Below are 21,184 nucleotides of genomic sequence, written 5' to 3'. Positions count from 1 at the left end.
AGATCCGTCCACTGAATGACTCATCTCCCAGCCTCTGCAAATTCCCCTTGAGAAAGGTCATCCCAGGTATTGTGCTAATAATACTTTATTTCCTGGGTCGGGCACCACCACCCCAGACTGGCCTGGGAGTCACAGCAAGGGCCAAAACTCACCAGAGCTGAGCCTGAGTGCAGAAGCCCTGACTTCTGGGGTTGGTTTTGGAGTTTGATCTGTTAACTGAAAGCATCAGAGTGGGCCGGAATAGGGGAGCTAAACTTCTCCAGGGATTAATATTAAGCCTTTGTTTAACGGTAAACAGCTGATGAAATCCACCTTTGGCTCTGGGTGCCATCTGTCAGGGAGGTACACCCAGGCCACTTCACAAGGGCAGGACAACCTTTGGCAGAGAATAGGAGAGAGTGCCCAGCTCTGGCTGTCCACAGGTCACTTGGTTTGCCTTGTTTTGTGTAATCCAGTTGCTCCAGCAGCTCCTTCCCCGAGGGGCAGACAGCCCTCCTCCAGCAAGGAGCTGGGGCTCCCCTGCTCAGGCTGGACAGCTCCTCCTCAGCCCGGCAGCTGGGGAGAGCAGAGCACGGCACAGAGGTGGTCAGGCCAGAGGGAGATGGAGCCAGATCCTTGCACATGGGCACTGCAGTCTTTAAACAGGCAGCCCGTGCCTGAGGCTGGTCTGGTTTATAGCTGTTCTGCTCACTGCAGAGTGTGCCAGCCCTGCTGCTGGCAGGGATCCTCTTCTGCCATACCCACCTCCCCACTCGTGCCCTGCCAAGGCAGCCTTTGTCACTGCCTCTGAGCCAAGGCCCGGCGCCTGTTCAGCTTTTGTTCTCCATTGGGAGAGAGTGAGGATTGTCAGGACCTTTCTGCCTCTGCCAAGGCCCTATTATGTCCCAAATGTTTCCATGAAAAGACTCCCTCCTGATCCCCCTGCCCCCTGACAGCCATTCAGTCCAGCCAACAACCTTGATATCATTATCTACAGAAGGAGGCCAGCGAGCAGCAGTGTCCTCACAGCCAAGTCTGGGAAATCAAAGGCAGACTCTCCCAGCAACAGAGAACTGGTAGAGATCAGACTGCACCAGGGCTAGTGCAGGCTGGCCTGGCAGCTTGCAGCCACTGGTTTTCCAACGTGCTTGGTGTGGTGCCAGCACTGGCTTTGTCAGGGCTGAGGCTGTGCCCTGTGAGCTGGCAGCCCCTCACAGAGTGCCCTAGAGGCCACTGGAGCAGTCATCAGTTTTGACAGCCTTGTAAAGGTGTCTCTTTTCATCAGTGGCATTTCTGGATCAGCCAGTTAGGCTCAGGGAAAACAGTGATGCTTTTTGGTCAGAGTGGGATTCACTCCGGGTCTCACCTGGGACTTTTCTTCTCATGACTCTGGTTTATGTTCTCAAAATGGCATGTGGCTGCCTTGTCACTTTCACTTTGACATGGTGCTCATCTGCTTTGCTCCCTGTCCGAAGATTTTCTTTCCCAACTGTCTTAAAATAATTCTTCAGCAGTGAAAGCACTTACCATAGTGAAGACGTGTGTAGAGATGATCTGGAAAGGTGACTGTCTGAAACACTGAACATGGAAAGGGCTTGAGGAGGGATGGTGTATTCCTGTGGTGCAATTGTGTTAGGAAATAGAGGAGTAAAACTGTTTTCTGTGCGTTTTATCTCACAAACTGCATCTCTGATTTGCTTGATGTTGCAGATAGAAAGAGACATAAAAAACAGACAGGAGAAATCATGATGCAGAGGGAAGGAAGGTGGAGGGAGCTGACGTAGCTGAAGCTTGGGTGGAGATGGGGTGGTGATGTGGCTGATGGTGCTGGACTCACCCTCTGTGCAGCAGGGTGCTCTCAGTGCCTGGCTGATTGCAGGGAAGTGTCACCAAGGCCTAGAGCAGCCCCTGGCTCCCTGTGGGTCCGCAGCGGGTGATGAATGCCTAGGAGGACAGCGCTGTGGTAACCTGGGTTGTTAACTGTGGCCCTCTCCCCTCCTGTCCCAGTTTGACCCTGACAACACTGGCTACATCAGCACTGAGAAGTTCCGCTCGCTCCTGCAGAGGCACGGCTCGGAGCTGGACCCCCACAAGCTGGAGGTGCTGCTGGCCCTGGCAGACAGCAACTCTGAGGGGAGGATCTGCTACCAGGACTTCGTCAACCTGGTGAGTGCTCCGGCCGCCAGTCCTTGGCTCTGCTCAGGGCACGGGCTGTGGAGGGGCAGTGTCTCTCCTTCCCTCCCTTTATTAACGCCAGCCTTTGCTACATCACCTTCTGCACCGACTTGCTGAGGCATTCCCTGGTGACTGAACGCTTCAGCAAGAGTCACATTGTTCCTGATTTTTCCAGGGAAACAAATTCGCATGGGGAGGAACTGTGGGAGCTGTAGTAAGGGCATGAAGCAATGGCTGCTGCTAGTTTAGAGGGGTTTGTTCTCAGTATCAGTTGCTAGCTGCTATAATGAGCCATGTGTTTGCAAGCAGAGGTCTGTCCGTCTGGATGTCTCCTGTTTTATCTAGAGATTTCACCACTTCCAGACAAAAAAAATATAGATAATATTCTGTTGACGTGCTGGGTGGAGTCACATTGTGCTGCTGGATGCATCAACAGCAACAGGGATAAAGAGTTTCTAGGCCACGTTCCTTTTCTCCCAGGTGAGGTGTCTCAGAGAGCATGAGTCATGATCTGGATGCCTCTCTATCTCTACTAATGAGTCAATTAGTTTCTTGTCAAGGCAGTTTGTTGAGTCAACACAATTGCAGACGTGCTGTCAGGTGCCCAGGATGGCTCAGAAATGTTGTCTGCAAGATATCCTGGACACTGGTGATTCAGGGGCTTTGCCTTGTTCTTTCTCTGTCACTGAACATCTGAATCCCAGCAGGTTTAATGCAATACTAATATAAGGGTGACAAAGTCGAAGAGGAATGGAACTTGGTGACATTTCTGAGGTTTCTCTGGAAAGTTGGATGTGTCCTTGATGCAGAGTACAGTAATTTGCATCTCTGTGTGTTCTGCAGACAACGTGGGGATTTGATCCCCTCATTTGTCATGGTCACTCACGCATGTGTTCTTGGTTTGGAAAGAAAGTGTCGTGCCTGTGACCTGTTTTCACATTATTCAGACAGTGTGACAATGGCCCAGCTGTCCAGGACCCAGACCATGAGCTCCATCGGGCTGTGGGCAGCGTCAAGCTGAAGTTACTTTGTTGGAATGACATAAACCTGCTATGTCTAACCAGGCTGTCTTGTAACAGGTACACAGTCAAATCTATGCAGCACCTCTCAAACAGATCACACAGTGTGAGGTTTTCCTCAGCTCCAGCAGAACAAACACTGCGGGTCTTGCTGATCAGCAGAGTATTTATAGTAACAGCTGCTTGTTCCACAGTTGGGGATATTCAAAATACCATGCAAGCATTCACTAATTGGGCTGCACAACACTGAGGAAGCAGGAAGAGGCATCATCAAATTTCTTTGATGGAAATGGCCTAGGGCTGGCCAGCACACAGCAACAGGCTCAGGAATAGAGCTGGGCTTTTCCCCTCTCCTCACTCCACAGGGCTCAGGAGCAGCTCAGCTAAGGAGAGGTGAGTGGGAGGGGAAATGCTTGGACATTCCCCTCCTCTGGGCATAGGAGGCCGTGCCAGCTCACACCAGCTGATGTGGGTTCTGCAAAATGGCAAATTTCCTTCACTGCTATTGAGTGACTCCTGTAAAGAAGCCAGTGATTTTTGTGTCCTCAGCCCCTCCATCCTTGTCTGCATTTTTTGCACTTCCTAATCGATAGGCAATGCAAATGCCAAAACATTAAACTACTTACAAATGACATCTCTCTTCTCACTTCTCTACTTTCTATGGATTTCCAATATCCAAACTTTTTTTAGGGCTCCTCTTTTCCCTGCCTTCTGAACTTTCCTTTGAAGTTCCTGATGGAAAGAAACAGCACAGTTGATACAGAATCACTGTGAAATTAGGGATTTCCTTCCCCTCCTAGCTGTCAATCCTCAGTGTGGTGGTGTTTAAGGGCGTGTTTGTGCCTGATGATCATTAGCTCTCTCTGCTTTAGGCTCAGGTTAATTTGGCTGTTTCAGAAGCTTAGCAAGAGTTGACCTGCTGCCAGAAATGATGGTGCTGGGTGTGGGGATGGAAACACTGACCTTTTTCCAAACCAGAGGCTGTGCAACCATGGCTCTCTGTTTGTATGGTTTTCCTTTTCTCCAGCATCATTTTGAGCACCAGGAACTCTGCTGCTCTCTCAGACACTGTGATCTCCAGCTTAAGGACTGCTATGGAGCAAGGCTGTGTTATCCTGTGATGTCCAAAATGGTTTGTGAACTTCTAGATACATCAAAAACGTATTATAGGACTTCTCACCTTAATAACAACATCCATACCTATGCCTGCTCTCAACTCAGCAAAGCAGCTTAAATTTATGCAGTTGTAACTTTTAAAATATGAGACTAGACCCCAGAAAGCACTCGGGAAATAAAGTGAGAAATTAATAAATTCAGAAAAGATGAAAACTCCTGGTGTGATCTGCAAACAGAAAAGACTCAAAAAGATCAGATAGGCAACTCATTGGAAATTACTTCTCCTCTGTGTGTATTAAATTCAGCTCATGTAGTTGTAAAACACAGTGCTGCAGTCATTCTCATTTCTGTTCTGCACTGTGGTTTATAGTAACTGCAGAAAGCAGTTTCAGATGGGGCTTCTTATGCTGTGTCTGAGACAGTGCAGAGTACCAAAAGTGTTTCCTGCACAAGTGGAGACATCTCGTGCATCTGCTGTCTGATTGCTTCACAGCATTGAGAAAAGAGGTGCCCAGAGAAAATTCTGTCTGTGAACAGCGTGGGCCACAGGAGGAGATGATGAACCATGGTGTTTAATTCACTTGGCTGCTTTTAGAGAATAGGCAAGCCAGGAGGTGATTATACCTGAGGTGGTATTTGCTGGGGTTCTGGCTAAACAGCAGTTGCTGTTGGCAGTCCTGGGTTCCTTCACCTAATATCCTGTGAACTGTAATGGGGCTCACAGTAAGGAGTAAACCCTAAGACAGAGTTCGTGTGACTTGGGAAAAACAAAACATTGCTACTTCCAACCAAAATGTTTACCTGTGGCTTGTAGGAACTTGATGCTGATGTAGCATCTCAGTAATGAGCAAAATGTATTAACTAATTAAACGCACATCCTTTATTTTCCAGATCAAGAATCACCACCTGTTTTGCTTTCCCTGGCCTTGCTGGCTTCTAGGGACAGGCCAATTCTGCCTCATTTTTAATGTTAACAACTGGCATTTTCGAAGCACTGTGTAACAATGTTCTTTGAACCACAATGCTGGTCTTGTCCTCATAGCAATGTTCTTTCAAATAACCTTGAAATTTGAAGGTGTTTTACCTTCTCCATTGGAAGTGCTGGACGGTCTAAGCCTGGCACATTTAATAGGAATCATAAAACCTTGAGCAGGGCTAATTATTTTTTCTCTCTCCCTTGAGTAAGCCACTGCTTGGCCAAACCAGATCAGAATGTTGGTATTTGGGTCTTTTTCCTTTTGATACTGTTTGGGAAAGTGCTACCAGTTGGCCGAGGGGATGTGAACATCTGTGACAGATGAACCTAATGCTGAGATATGCATTTTGGGAAAAGCTGTCTCTACCCACATTAGCATTTTGTAGAAGTGTGGGCAGAGGGAAGGAAATAAATGTGATTCTTGAAAGCAAAATTGATTGGAGAGGTTGCATTTGTAAGTAAAGTGGGTTATAAAACTGGAGCTGGCAGAGGCTTTTAAAAAGCTTGTGCTAACTTCTGATTTAGTGTCCTGTCTTGAAGGATCAGAGCTGGAGAGCTGAATGCATTGCCTGTCCCAGAGCTGCATGTGTTTAAAAATAGCTTGAGACCAGTCTCAAAGATGCCAATACATAATGGGCAGAAATCCATGTTTTTCAAGCCCTTCTGAGTGAGGCTGAATAAAACCATAAAAAGGGTACTGTGCCCCACACAGGCCCTGAAATTGGAGATTGGGAAATGCTGCATGACTTGGCTACTGATTATCTGAGGTAGCCAAGTATTACAGACATCCAAGGAACACAAATTGGTCTGCCAGTGGGGATGAACAACTTCCTTTGCAAGTTGCAGATTATCCCAGAGTAATTTTAGAGTGCCATGTGTGTAGCCAAGTACAAAAGGCTTTGTACTTCATCCAAGTTTGTCACTGTGCTACTCTTGACAGCAAAGATTCATTCTAAATGTTGGTGCTTTCAGTGTTGAAAACAGGTTCAGATTTAAGTAGGAAATATTTTCCTTTTGCACAGAGGTATCAAACACAGCCCTTGAGCAGAGCTCTAGCACTGAGCCTTGGTTTTTTGGTAGGGTGATCCCAAAGGGTGCAGGTGGCAGCACCTGGGTACCACTCAGCTCAGCTGGGCTCTTCTGCAAGGAAATTTCCTTCTCTCTGCATGTCATTTTGCAGGCAGGAAGGACTGAGGGAATGGGCTGCTCCCCACTGCTACCTGCTCTCTCCACATGCTGTTTGCTGTACCCATCTAATTGCAGCTCTAATATCACACTTATTACAGAAGTCCTAGAAGGACTGAGTGAAGAGAGGTGGGGTGGGCTGCCCTGGGCTCCTGGAGCCATGATAATGTGCAGGCCAACAATGGGCCTAGTGTTCTTTCAGCTGATGATTAAATACTTGGCTCATAAATACCAATATTATGTAATTCCAAAATCGAATCAGCAAATTGTGACCATGTGCGAGACTCTGTTTGGGAAGATTTGAGTCTTCCAAAGTCAGTCTGAGGAACAAAACAGACTTCTCATCAAGAACTGGTGAGAGCAGCAATTGTGATAAATCCTCTGTCTCTCCTCATGCCCATCTCCTCCTAGCTTGATCCAGAGGTCTGTGGGTCATGTAAGTGGGGCCAGGACTGCTGTGTCTGCTTCAGCCCTGGCAGTCAGCTGTGCTGTCCCTTTGGGATCACCTCCTCCTTGGTGCCATGGGCAATTGTGTGCAGGTGGAGACCAGCAGGACACCTCCTTCCTGAGAGGCCTGGTTTTTAACAAGGGCTCAGTACATCCACTCATCCACCTCTTGTGGGATTGTGGGAGTTTTCAGCACACCTGGCACACTCCTGGCACTGTGTCCCTATCTCACCGGGGTGTAAAACCACTCCAAGACTGCAGCATGTGGAGGGAACCTGGACCTTCTTTCCATACCCTTTGCTCTAAAGAAGGCCAGGCAAATATTTTCATGTCCCTTCCACGTTAGCTTCTGTGTGGGTGGGAAAGGTCCTGTGATTTATTTTCCTCTCTGGGAGGAGGAAAGCAGAGCTTTCTGCTGAACAGTAGTCCATTTCCCACCTGCAGGCAGTGCCATGGTCACAGTGGCATCACCTCAGATGGCCCTTGCCTTCCTCCAGTGATTAACAGGAGGAATTGCAATGATTACTGTGTTTAAGCAGCTTGGTGCAGCTCGGAGCAATTCCCTGACTGCCTGGGTACTGAGAGCACAAGCTCTGTGCTTTGCTGGCTCTTTTATATCATCTGAAACCAGCACGATCCAACTGGAAGCCAGTGCTGTTGAGGGTCATCTCTTGCTTGCCCCAGGGAGGCTGGAGGTGCTGGTGGTCTGAGCAGTCAGCAGTCCCCTCAGGAGGACCAGGCTGCTGTGTTTGCTGTGCTGCTGTTACAGTAGAAGGTCCCCTGCAGCAGCCTGTGTACACAGTGAGCCTCTGGAGCTCTGTCCCAAAGATTCAGCCAGCACAGACAGTGGCTCTGATGCAGCAGGTTTGTTTGCCATCAGGGCTAATTAGCAATTACACAAATCTTGGAGCGAGCTCTTTCAGACCCGGGTTGTTCCCCCGCCCCAGCAAGCTAAGCATAAGACTCCATCTGCCTAATTTGCAGATGCAATTGCTTTAATTCTTTAATTATGCATCCAAACTGGGAAAGTGTATGCTCAAAAAGATAGCTAAATCTAGGCTTGTGAGGTGATAATGCATATACAAATCAGCTGTAAGCCTGTGCCATTTCAGTACCTGCCCCCTCTGAGGATAACTTAGGAAAGAAGCCTTGTAAAGACTTGCAAGCTTACAGGAGTTAGATGGCCTGTACAGCCAATTAATTTGTTTGTTTGTTGCTGCTGCTCAGGCAGTATTGTTTTACACAAAGAGATAATTTTCTTTGCCCAGAGCTAACTCCTGCCACAAGGGTTAGATGTGCTAAAGTCAGAGTGCCTGCTGCTACATTTGAGAAATGTTCTGGCCCAAGACTGCATGGAAGTGTGATGGAGCAGGGGGAGCAGAAGGAAGGAGGACGCAGGAATATGGATTGTGACAACCCATGGAGAAGGCAATGCGTGGAAGGCTGGAGAACATGCCACAGAGCTCAGCCTCTGCTGGGCCTGGAGTTCTGCCCTGAGCTCATTTATTGGCATCACAACCGGGGTTTTCCTTGCGCCCCAAGCAGGCCACCCTGTCCCTGTCCCTGTCCCTGTCCCTGTCCCTGTCCCTGTCCCAGACTGGGTTCCTGAAGCTCCCCTGCTGGTGGCTGTCCTGCCTGCTGGGTGTGACACTGCCCCAGTGAGACTGTGCCTGGCCTTGCCTGGTACTCACCCATGTTCCCTCTGGCCCAGATGAGCAACAAGCGGTCCAACAGCTTCCGCCAGGCCATCCTGCAGGGGAACAGGAGGCTGTGCAGCAGGGCGCTGCTGGAGGAGACGGGGCTGAGCCTCCCGCAGCGGCTGATCCGGCACGTGGCCTACGAGACCCTCCCGCGCGAGATCGACCGCAAGTGGTACTACGACAGCTACACCTGCTGCCCCCCGCCCTGGGTCATCCTCACCCTCACCATCGTGGAGGCAAGTGCCGCTGCCAGCCCAGGGCTGGGCACAGCCGGGGCTCGAGGGGCTGCTTCAGGCCGGGGCAAGGGCACACGTGGGGCTGCTGGCCGCTCTGGTGGCCGCTCTGGTGGCCGCTCTGGTGGCCATTCGGGTGGCCAACCAGCTGGTGGCCTGCTGGGGTCTGGTTAACTGGGACTGTGATCCTGCCTTTGGAACAGTTTGTGTATGGGGCTACACAGTCTGGGAAACTAGAGCAAAACTGAGGAGTGAAGACAGGACAGTTCTAGAGAAATAGATAAGTCGATGGAACTCGAAATTTCTCTACGGTTACCTCTGTTCTGTGAGTGGAGAGAACTCCTGGGTTAAATATTCTGACCTGCTCATGTATTGCCCAACTGAGATTTTTCCACATCTGCTGAGTAATGTGCTCGAGTAAGTACAGTGTAGGCTATGACACTGATAGTAGGGAGCAGGCTCCTCAGAGTCAGGGGCTTGTCTGCTACAGAAGATCACAAATACAGTTATATCAATGTGTTGCAGGTTTCTCAAAACAGGGAATTTCTATGCTGTGTGAAGCTGTCAAACGGGAGAAAAGCTTTTGTATATGTTACTTTTTTCTCCATTATTTTGAGCTAAAAGATACTTTTTGCTGAGAAAAGGCATTTGCTAACCAAGGAATCTCTCTGCTCTTCTAGGTTGCCTTTTTTCTTTACAATGGAGTGGTCTTAGATAGATTTGTGCTGCAAGTCAGCCACCCCTTGTACCTGAAGAATGCATTACTGTACCATCCCCAGCTTCGGGCCCAGGCTTGGAGGTACCTAACCTACATATTCATGCATGCAGGGTGAGTACTCACACACAGCTCAGGCTCCCCAGAGAGAAAGAGCAAGTGACAGAATCAGCTCAGAATTACATTTTTAAAACTCAATTATAAATTGTGTGTAAAAATCTGAAGATGCTGTGGAGTGTTGGGCAATGAGGTGCAAACCTTCACAGCTCTCTGGAGGGGCAAGGCAACAAAAGGAACTTAACAGATGCTGCTCTTCTCCCCAGCAGGACCACACTTTCTTCTTACTGTGCACTTCCTAAAACCAGGTCAGAGCCCAGAGCTCCACTAAAGGAGCTGTGCAGGTGGTAGAGCAAGTCTGCAGAGGTGCTGCACTGGTGTTTAAAAACTACAGGGTGTTGGAAAAGTCAGTGAAGTTCCCTGTGCCTTGGATATGTCACGGCTCAGTGATGTTGGTCCCTTCTGTAGGGACTGAGATAAGGCCCAGAATGCTGGGTCAGGCCTCCTCAACTCCCATTTTGTACACTCTGGGCAGACACCAGTGCTCCTGAAGAGCTGACAATCTCAATGACCAGAGAATGGTCCACCTCGTGCAAAAAGAAGGTGCACAGTAAAATGAATCCTCCTTCGTCCCATGGGAGGTATGTCACAGACTAGGGAAGACTATACAAGGTGTGGGGATTCTAACTCTGTTCTTCTCAGCTGTGCTAGTCCTGACAAAACTCAAATCGACTTAACTGTGTGATGTTTGTGATGCCATGGTGATGAGTAAGTGTCACTGGAAAGTTCATCCTTGTACAAAACATTCTACCCCCTCGGAGCAGTTTCTGAGATCATTATCTTCACACATTCCTGGCAGATAATTGCAATTTTCTTTAATTTTGTCATTGAAAAATGACAGTAACAAGCCTTTTAGCAGTAATGTAGAGTTTGAAACTGCATAAGGATCCTTTGTTCTTAAATAGAAAGCCTATATTTCCATCAGTCAGTGTTCTTCTGTGAAAGGCCAGAGAGATCAAGTTGATCTTTGCCTTTTTCCATGTCTCTGATGGAAGACATGCTGATGTCTCTTCCTGCCATAGAATAACTTCCTTGGTGTGTAATTGCCTTGGAGCACAGGATGTGCCCCAGATTCCTGGATAAAAACACTCCACCCAAGGAAAGAGTAGGGAAAAGATTTTAGAAGAAACTTCAGAATGTGGCAACATCTGTCCTCTGCATGTTGAATTCCTCCAAAGAGCCCACATTATATAGATCTCATCCTGCAAGTGGGGCCTACTGGGCTCAGACATGAGGCTGGCTACATAAAATGAGAAGTGGAAATTTCCATCACTGAGAGTATGGGGAAAACTGGGCTTGTAAAAGAAAGAAACACTTGATTTTAATTAAGGTTAGTTAATTTGTATTTGGGCTTTCTTTTGATGATGCTGGTGTTTTACCGTATCGCTTCTATGACTACAGATTGCATTAGGACACACTGGAGGAGAAACACCTGCTCCAGGACAATTTTACAGCATTCAGTGCCTCTCTGTGGCATTCCTGACCTGTGCCAGGTCACCCCTGTAGCAGGCAGTTCTCTGCCATTCTTCACACTCACTGACCAAAAATCCCTGAGGTGTATTTCTCCTCTGGCTGGCTCAGAGTGGAGCAGTGGAAGGTGGTGAGCAGGGGACTCATCCTGATGGATTCCAAGCCCTTCAGCCTTTAAAACAATGGAGAGTCCCACTGGAACAATAAACCTTGTGATTTATCTGCAGTGTCTGGAATTAACCTAAATGTTCCTTTATTTCTGACTTCTCTGTGTTAAGCTCCTTTCTTGTCAGGAAAACAGATAAATCTTGGAAAGGTAATAATGTTTTTTAGTGGACACCCATCCTTCTCCCTCTCATTTTCAAATGAGAGGATAACACAATGCCATGGCTCTATTGTTAGCCCTGCTTCCAGCTGAGACTTTGAAATGGTAATGTGGCCTGCTCCCTAATTTAGTGCACAAGGTCTTTTTCTGAAGAGCAAGTGGCAGCTGGAAGGTGTTTGAGAAGGCAGCAGTTGCTAAGGCTTGGCTGGCTGTGCCTCTAGAAAGATTCCAAAAATGTACAGGCTGTGTGTTGGTTCTGATGGAGGGAGCTTTGTCAAGGGCTGAAAAGGCAAAGTTGTAAATTCCCCCCTTCTGTTTTCATGGAAAGCAGACGTTGGTATCTGAAGCCCACACATTTGTATCACTGCCATAACTAATGACTTGCATTGATGCTCAGTCCCATTTGTTTGGTCCCAGGGAAGGAGAAAGTCCTTAATAAATCAATGAAATTGTCATTTCGAGAATGACACATTCAGCACTGGCAAAGGGTAATTATATTTTATGGGTTCTTATTGACTCTGGTGCCTTCGAAGCTCTTAGTGTGATGGGGAGGAGAAGTGAATGGGATTGCTCCTGGGAAGTCTTTTAAGAGCAGCTGTGAATCAGAGCAGTCACTTCAGAGCCCAGGATAAACTTTTCTGAGCTCTTACAAAAACTTCCTTTGAAAAATAAGGCCCAATGCTTTGTGTGGAAATGTCAGGTGCCACCTCCTGATGCTGACTGTGTGCCAGCCAAAGCTTCTTCCCTCCCCTCTGTGAGAGGGCACTGGGATGTGTTGGCTCATCTCAGTGCTCTTGGCTTGACCTTTGCTGGTTGTTCCTAATTTAGTGCCCTGTGTTCTGTGAGCATGTGGGATCAGGGGCAGTGCTGACCATGCCCAGGGCCTTCAAAAGGCTTGAGGAGGGTCATAAAAGAGCTCAGTTACATGCAGCAGTTTCCCAAGAGGAAAAATTGCAGTGCTGAGTGGATTGTGCAGGAGGGGAATTCATCTTTGGAGAGAAATTCAATGGAAACAAACTTATTAAAATATCAGGAGAGGATTGTTTTCTGCAGTATCATTTCTAGCACTTTTTTGCAGTTCAACTTTAAATTCTCATTTATGAGACTGTTCTGTCATTACTGCATCTCACCATCAGTGTTTTTCTCTGCTGTATATGGGAAATTGCTATGGTAACGTGAAAAAGATCAAAACAGTGGAAATGCATATAACTTAAACCAAAGTTTGCTAGTGCCTGCCTTTGAGCAGCTCTTTTCTTACATTAAATGGGATGTATATTCTCAAGGCATTAGGTACTTTGCTCTCTTTTCCCCAAAAGATGCTGGCCTGTGTTAAGGGCCCCACTGTGTAATTTGGATCCATTTGTTTTGTAAGGTTCTCTTCCTACAAAAAGCAGGATACCCTTGGCTGCAGTGGGATGGCAGCACTCAGTGACAGTCCTGTGAGCCCAGGGTAGGTGGGCACTGGCAGAGTGTTGGGGACCCTGTTCAGGGCCTGGTGCTGTTGTTACCTCACTGGAAGAGCCTACAGAGGAATGTCTCTATGGAGCTGTGAAAGGCAGGACAGGTTTGTTGGGTACTATTGATGAAAGCAACAGAGAACTTGCTTTGAAGCTATTGATTCAGCTCAGGGGAAATCTGCTGCAGTGGAGCCTTTGCCCAATGTGCACATCTGAGCTGTCACACTCTGCCTGCAGGCTGCAAGTGGTCCTGACAGTGTGACAGTGTGACAGTGTGACACTGGGGCTTGCTGCAAGAGTTCCTCAGCCCAGCTTTTCCCTGTGTGTGCAGCAGGAGTTTGCTATTGCCTCAATGGGAACAAGGGTGAGTGAAGGGAGGGCTTCAGTGAGCACACGTGGGCAGCTGAGCAGAGATTAAAAACCCCTCTGCTGCCCGTTCTGACCGCTGGGGTCGGCACAGCAGCAAAGGGTGAGGCTCAGACAGCCCATGCTGTAAAGCAGCATTCCAGCACCAGGACATGGCAGTTCTCTTGGAACTTCTGTGCTCACCTTGTTCTTAACAACCACTCGCTGTCATGGCAGTGGGATGTGTGCAGGGAAAAGTGGAATCATTAGGAGAGGAGAAGAGAGGAGCAGGTAAAATTGTAAAATTTCTGGCTTCTCTCCCAGGCTCTTCTGCCATCTTTTTTTTTTTTTTTCTTTTTTTTTTTTTTTTTAATTGACAAGTCATTTAACTTCTTCAAGCAAAGAAAAAGTAAAAGTAAGTCTGACTAAGAACCAGACATTGTACAATGTCTCTGGCTGAAAGGACCTATGTGGATAAAGAGAAAAGCAGAAAGGAGGGAAGAAACATTGCAACTCTGGGTCTGAGTTTTTTTGAAATCACCGTTTTTCCCAGTGTTAGTCTCCTTATGTAAATTGTGTGCTGTTTGATTTTCATTCCAAGATATCTGTGTCTCAGTGGTAGAGAAAGGAGACGAAGAGCTGGAAAAGAGGACAACTGTTGTTTCTCCTTGCTGCAGGATAGAACACCTTGGGCTCAACGTTGTCCTTCAGCTCTTGGTTGGGGTTCCTCTGGAAATGGTGCACGGAGCTGCGAGGATCAGCTTTGTGTACGTTGCAGGAGTTGTGGCAGGTAGGTGACACCTCTGCAGGCCCGGATGGAGAGGCAGTGAAAATGATCTGGCTGTTGAGTTGGAGAAATGTTTTGTGATATTTGGGATTAGGAGAGGAGCATCTGCTGATCTTCTGTGCATTGAAATCCTTTTGAGGCCGGACATGGAAAATATGGTACAACTTGGCATCTGTTTCTATGTAGCCATCGACTCTGTGTTTAAGAGACCTGCTGAAGATGTGGCAGCTACCTGTTATTTTAAAATAGCCTTGCTTTAGATGCTCTTCCTGAATGTGGAGTCGTGCTGCTCCTGTGCCAGTCCTTCCTCCATTTGTCCTGTCTGTCACCTTTCTAAAGCCTAGGTAAGCAAGAAGTGTTTGGTTGTGAGCAGTGCACAGAAATCTGGAAAATTCATTTCATCATTAAGCCCTGGGGTCTGTCTGATTGATTTTTAGTTTGTGCTGAATTGCTTTTATTTATGTTCGGAATTTCCAGCAGTTTGGAGGTGATGGAAGTTAGCTGACAATAGATCAACATCTAATTAGAACAGGAGGAGGGTGTGAAAACAACCCAGAGCTTTGCAGTGGAATTCAGACAGCGATTGACTGCCTTAGTTCAAGATTTATGGTGTTTGCTTGTTTGTTTCCAGCCACATAACTATTTTTTCCCATAAAAAGCAGATAAACCCCTTGAAGAATGGGCTGCATTGGGTACTAATAAATGTGCATTCCAGGAGAGACACTGTGGAAAGGATAATTGGGCTAGGGCACAGGACTAGGCATGGTACAAACACCAACAGGATTTAATGCCGAGAAAGGAGTTAGCAGAGCAGCTCCACTGTCCCCTGACTGTTATTTTAACAAGCTCTAACAAAAGTGGTGCCCAATTTGCAGCTTTCCAGACACAGCTTTTCTATACAGATACACCTCCCAAACCCCAGGGCTTCACGGGTATCTCAGCCAGTTGTGAAACATCCTTTATCCTTTGTCATGTGCCAGGACAGAGGGAAATGGGTATATTCATGCTGAGGCAATACAAAGATAACTCAGCTCCTAAATAATCAGGAACAGACAGTAAGATATAGTTGGGCCACAACTTTTATGGTTCTTTCTCATTGGTCTGGCTTTACTGAGACTGGAAATTAAGACTGGAAATTGAGGCACTCAGTGCAGTGTCTGAGGACTTAACTGCAAATTCTTATTACTCTTTCCTTTATTTCTCATTAACTTTTTCCTTAATGGCAGTGTTTAAGAGCTGACAAGTCTCAGGGCCATACAAGGAAGGAGGGAGCTATCAGCAGAGTTGGCTGGTGGAAGCTCAGCACTTTCTTGACCTGGAATCAGCTGGGCAATTAGCAAAAAGGTTCATTAGATTCTGTACTACCAAGGACTCTCTTAAGATTTGCTAATATGTCTTTTTTCCCCATTCCCACTCATCACAAAGATCTTCATTATCCCTTCCTTGTGACAGCAAATCTGCCTTTCCTTCTATCACCTAAATTGTTCTTAAAGTCGGCAATGAAAGAAGCTTTGAGCAAATCCAAGCCTCCAGCTGGGATAAGGAGCAGCAATGTCTGTATTTGGCTGCATTGTTATTAGTGGTGCCTATATGGACTTGACCTGTCATTTTGCTGTCCTGTGTCTACTGCCTCCATCCAGCTTATTTTTGACTAGTTTTACTCTGAAGCTGTACAGGCTGTGCTTTGATCAGAGGCCTGTGCTAAGTTACAAGTCCCTAGTTCCTTCTCCCTCTGCTAATATTTTTCTTGCCAACACGGGAGCTACTTCTGTTTTATCTTCAGGTGAGAAACAAACACAGACATTTGTCTGTCTCCTACTTCCTTGTTCCTTCAGTCAGGGAATAAACGCCTTTTTGCAGCACGAGTTTAAAGACACATTGCTGCCTTGCTTGACTGCTTTTAAAGCAGGAGCAGAGGAATCCATCAGTCACTGCCTCGACAGCACTGAGTCGGCTTCAGGAGTCAATCAGTTTCCCCTCCTTCTCTTCCTGTGTCCCTGAGCTGCCTCAATTAGCAAAAACAGGCCGTAGCAGGGATGTGGGGTAGGAGAAAGGGTGTTTATTTGGTGGGCAGTTGTCACAAAGCCTTGTTGTCTCCCCCAGGGTCCCTGGCAGTGTCAGTGGCCGACATGAGGGCGCCGGTGGTGGGCTCCTCTGGAGGTGTGTATGCTCTTGTCTCCGCTCACCTGGCCAATATCGTGATGGTGAGTACCAGGGGGACCCTCTGACCTCGGGGAGAGCCACCTCTGCTGGCCACAGGGGCTGGGAGAAAGGCCTGACCCATGGCTGCTGCCCCACAGGGGCTGGGAGAAAGGCCTGACCCACAGCTGCTGCCCCACAGGGGCTGGGAGAAAGGCCTGACCCACAGCTGCTGCCCCACAGGGGCTGGGAGAAAGGCCTGACCCACAGCTGCTGGCCATAGGGGCTGGGAGAAAGGCCTGACCCACGGCTGCTGGCCACAGGGGCTGGGAGAAAGGCCTGACCCACGGCTGCTGCCCCACAGGGGCTGGGAGAAAGGCCTGACCCACGGCTGCTGCCCCACAGGGGCTGGGAGAAAGGCCTGACCCACAGCTGCTGCCCCACAGGGGCTGGGAGAAAGGCCTGACCCACCTCTGCTGGCCACAGGGGCTGGGAGAAAGGCCTGACCCACCTCTGCTGCCCCACAGGGGCTGGGAGAAAGGCCTGACCCACCTCTGCTGCCCCACAGGGGCTGGGAGAAAGGCCTGACCCACAGCTGCTGCCCCACAGGGGCTGGGAGAAAGGCCTGACCCACCTCTGCTGCCCCACAGGGGCTGGGAGAAAGGCCTGACCCATGGTTGCTGCCCCACGGGGGCTGGGAGAAAGGCCTGACCCACCTCTGCTGCCCCACAGGGGCTGGGAGAAAGGCCTGACCCACAGCTGCTGCCCCACAGGGGCTGGGAGAAAGGCCTGACCCACAGCTGCTGCCCCACAGGGGCTGGGAGAAAGGCCTGACCCATGGCTGCTGCCCCACAGGGGCTGGGAGAAAGGCCTGACCCACAGCTGCTGGCCACAGGGGCTGGGAGAAAGGCCTGACCCACCTCTGCTGCCCCACAGGGGCTGGGAGAAAGGCCTGACCCACCTCTGCTGGCCACAGGGGCTGGGAGAAAGGCCTGACCCATGGTTGCTGCCCCACGGGGGCTGGGAGAAAGGCCTGACCCACCTCTGCTGCCCCACAGGGGCTGGGAGAAAGGCCTGACCCACAGCTGCTGGCCACAGGGGCTGGGAGAAAGGCCTGACCCATGGTTGCTGCCCCACGGGGGCTGGGAGAAAGGCCTGACCCATGGCTGCTGGCCACAGGGGCTGGGAGAAAGGCCTGACCCATGGCTGCTGGCCACAGGGGCTGGAGAAAGGCCTGACCCAGCTGTTGCTCACAGAGAGCTTGCCCCAGCTAAGAGTTTTGTCTCAGTGCTGGGGTCCTGTACAGAAATACTGGTGGCTGCACTTGGTGGCTTGGTACCCTGATGGCTGGCAGTTGTCAGGACAACCTAAAGTTGTTGGTAATTCAAGATTTATCAGTGTTCTTCAGGCTGGCAGCTCTCCATGGAAGGGCTGGGAAATGTCTGAAAAGCAGACTGGCTCTGCAGGAGTGGCAGACCTGTTTCTGTCTGCATGTGCTCTGTCATTTTAGTGGGTATCTATGGAAATTTAGCATTTGGTGGATTCATGTGCAGAATATTCCTTATCTCCAAAACCCAGACTGAAGCTGAACCCTGGGTGATCTAGTGATGCATCTTTTTGCTGTTTCACCTCATGAAATACTTAACAAAGGTGAAGAGATGCCAGCATTGTCATTCTTCTAAGGCTGGAGACAGGAGCTGAGCTCGGTGGTGGCAAAGGCAGCACAGCTGTCAGCTGACACCAAGCACAAAAGGCTTTGCTGATAAAAGACTCCTGTGTGGTGTGGTGTCTGTCCTGTACCAGCAGTATCAGAGTAGAATGACCATAAAAAGAAGGATAAGACTCCTCCCCTGGGTCTGAGTGGGAAGATAACGTGAGGTGGCTGCAGTGGACAGACAAGGTCTGTTATTTGGGTGCTGGAAGATGTGTGTTTGTGGTGGTGTTGAAGTCAAGGCTAAAAGAACACCTTGTACTTGATGCTTGTCTGCAGTAAAGTCAGCAGGCTCCAGCTGTGGCCCACGGTGCTGCTGCAGACAGCTTTGGAACAGCTGGGAAGTGAGAAATCCTGAGCAGAGCTGGTCTCTGTCACCCTCTGCAAGCTTCTCAGAGCAGGAGGGAGCTGAGGCTGTGGTCCACATTAGACAGTTGAGTGGTGGCAGAGAGGCCAGGAGGGCAGGAGAGGGCTGCCCCTACAGCACAGGGTTTCTGCTGGGGGATTGCATCCCTCCAACAGCTCTGTTCAGTGTGCTTTGTGCTCCCTGTGCCCAGGGAAGCAGGAGGGAGCTGCCTCTGTCTTTGGCAGTGCAGACACAGGGTTTTAACACCACAATTCACAGGGTTACAGGGGGACATTGGTGGAAATTTTGGTCTGCTTTAGAGCCAGAGGCTCTTCCAGAGGCATATAGAGCAGTTACCTTCCCAGACTTCTTGGAACATCACAAATTGATCTGTCATTTCACTTCTCACTGGCCTCCGCCAAATCTATTTAGCCATTGCTACCTTAGCATCTTTATTTCTCCATTATCCACTGCCTCTCTTCTCATCTGACATTATTTTTGCTGCCTTTCCCGTTCTGGTGGAGGGTTTTTTTCCTTTCCTTTCCCCCCGTTGTCTCCCTGTGCTCACTTGTTATCTGGATGTGATGCTCCTGCGAGCTGAAGGATGCTCTGGCTGTTTGCTGGCACAGCTGGGGAGAGCAGGAACGGTGGCAGGGAAACTCTGGAATCCTCTGTTCCCTCATGCTTCCTGTAACCAAAGGAAATGGAAACATTCCTGCCTGGAAAAATAAATATTATCAGAATTAAATACGTAAAATACCCGACAGGGGGAAGCAATAAAATGTGTCACCCCACGGAAAAGAGTGAGGGGAAGGCTTCAAAGCAGCTACATGGAAATGAAAAGTGAAGGAGGCAGCACAGTATTAACCAGCATGAGCTCAGGGCTTTCTGACTTGGTTAGGTCTCTCTGTGGAGAGAGAAAATCACTTATTTTATGGAGGTTGCATTTTTGCCATCCCAAGTGCCATTAGAGAGATTCTGAAGAGTTTACAAGCATTCTTTTTATTTCTTCAGAGTGACAAATAGGGAGCATTTCACAAGAAACCTTGGTATTGATTATCTTGGTATCTCAGTGTGCCTTTAACAGGCAAATTTTCATTTAGTCACATAATAATAATAATGGTGATGATGATGTTGTACATCTGAGTTTCTCAAAACATGATATATTTTCCTGCTTTAAAATTATGTGCAAGTGGAAAAGGAGGAATTTTAATATTGTTCCCATGATTTCTGATCATTCAGAGATTTTTATTCCACTCTATTGGTTAATTAACCAAGCCTGAAGACAGAGGAGACTAAGTCTAGGCTTTCTTTATGGCACTGTTTCCTTGATATGCTTTCATTGAAGTCTTTATTGTTTCTCTATGCTCTGCCAGAGATCTGAGGGGCAGGATTTCAGGGAGCCTGAGGCACAGAAAGTAGCACTGAAAAAGCACAGTAGGGTTTGAATGCACTGAGAAGTTGTCTGACAAGTGATAGATGTAAATGTAATGTCCCCTAAGGTTTTTGTGCAGCATTACCTTGTTTTCCTTGTCTCTTTTCCAGAACTGGTCAGGAATGAAGTGCCAATTCAAACTGCTGCGAATGGCTGTGGCCTTGATCTGTAGTAAGTACCATACAATGCTTGGCACACGGGCAGCCAGTCCTCTTTTGTTTGTCCTTGTCATAATAGTTCGTGCTGATTCAGAGGGGTTTGACTTTGCAGCAGTTTTGGTAGGAACTTGTGGCAGCAGGAACCACATTGCTGTCCACTGCAGATTTTGGCTTTCAACACAAGCATTTGTAAACAAGGATTTGTCTTTAGCCAGCATCTGTAGCTTGTGGTGTTTGTGAAGGAGTAGGACTTAAACATCTCCTCTTTGCAGTCTCAAACACGGAATGCTTTCATCATGGTAATCCTTGGGTTTCCCAGAGCACGTCCTGTGTGGGATGCAGCAGCCTTATACCCACAGTGATGAATTCACTCCCAGCCCTATCCCCAGAGGGGGCACAACCAGGGGAACCAAACTGTGTGTTCATCACAGACAACAGTTTTCAAATTCTGTCTCATGTTTGTCATGGTTTTGGTATAGAGTTCAGAAGGTGGACATTGCCCAACCTGTCTGCACTCTCACAAACCCAGCCCCTTTTCCAGCCACTGCAGAGACCTCGTGTCCCCAGCCCTGACACAGCCACAGCTCGCTGTGCTCTCCATGCAGGGCAGTTCCTCCCTCTCTGTCTCCTCTGGGGTGCGCTGCTGCCTGCAGCCTGGACTCGAGAAGGGATAAACCTCGACAATTAACGTCTTTTCTATTCTTTGTTCCAGTGAGCTTTGAATTTGGAAGAGCCGTGTGGCTGCGGTTCCACCCCTCTGCTTACCCCCCGTGCCCCCACCCCAGCTTCATGGCCCACCTGGGAGGGGTGATGGTTGGAATCACCCTTGGTGTCATCATCCTGAGGAACTATGAGCAGAGACTCCAAGATCAGACTTTGTGGTGGATCTTCCTTTCCATTTACGTCATTTTTGTCTTGTTTGCCATATTCTGGAATATTTTTGCCTACAGTCTGTTGGATCTAAAGCTACCTCCCCCTCCTTGAAAACATGGGACAGAGAACTGGAGAGCAGAAATCCTCTGCCAGCTGTGTTAAAGGAATGAAGATGGAGGATCTATTTTTGTATTTGACTTAGGGGAGGATGATTCTTCTGAGTGTGCTGGAGGAGGTCCTTAAAGGCCTCAGGAAGGAATGGGCTGCTCAGTTTGCTGACAAATCCAGCAGGCTCTGTAGCTCTGGCCATGCCCTGCAGTTTGTGCCCTGCACCTGGGCCCTGACTGCTTGGGCTGTTATCACACATCAATATTTTCTATGAGTTGTATTTTCCAGGTCGGGGCTGGAATTATGGCCAATTGTTCAGTGAATTTCCTCAGTGTTACTGAACACTAAAAGGGAAAAAGAGCAGACAT

The 21,184-nt window shown here is 48.5% G+C and overlaps 1 protein-coding gene across 3 annotated transcripts in view; it reads left to right on the top strand.

The window, feature by feature from the left end:
* RHBDL3 (rhomboid like 3) overlaps positions 1–20,954 on the top strand; it is a 54,079-nt gene extending 33,125 nt beyond the window's left edge. For all 3 annotated transcript variants that reach the window (XM_066332421.1, XM_066332422.1, XM_066332420.1), the window contains 7 exons: positions 1,987–2,145; positions 8,609–8,833; positions 9,511–9,659; positions 13,937–14,049; positions 16,150–16,250; positions 19,788–19,848; positions 20,548–20,954. In XM_066332421.1, coding sequence (XP_066188518.1) covers positions 1,987–2,145; positions 8,609–8,833; positions 9,511–9,659; positions 13,937–14,049; positions 16,150–16,250; positions 19,788–19,848; positions 20,548–20,819 — 1,080 coding nt within the window. In that variant the 3' untranslated portion in view covers positions 20,820–20,954. The remainder of the gene's footprint in view (positions 1–1,986; positions 2,146–8,608; positions 8,834–9,510; positions 9,660–13,936; positions 14,050–16,149; positions 16,251–19,787; positions 19,849–20,547) is intronic.
* The last annotated feature ends 230 nt before the right edge of the window (positions 20,955–21,184 follow it).

The sequence above is a fragment of the Sylvia atricapilla genome, chromosome 18 (assembly GCF_009819655.1).
Source record: "Sylvia atricapilla isolate bSylAtr1 chromosome 18, bSylAtr1.pri, whole genome shotgun sequence".
Taxonomy (NCBI): domain Eukaryota; kingdom Metazoa; phylum Chordata; class Aves; order Passeriformes; family Sylviidae; genus Sylvia; species Sylvia atricapilla.
The sequence above is the reverse complement of the archived record's forward strand: the minus strand, read 5'-3'. Positions and strand labels throughout refer to the sequence as shown.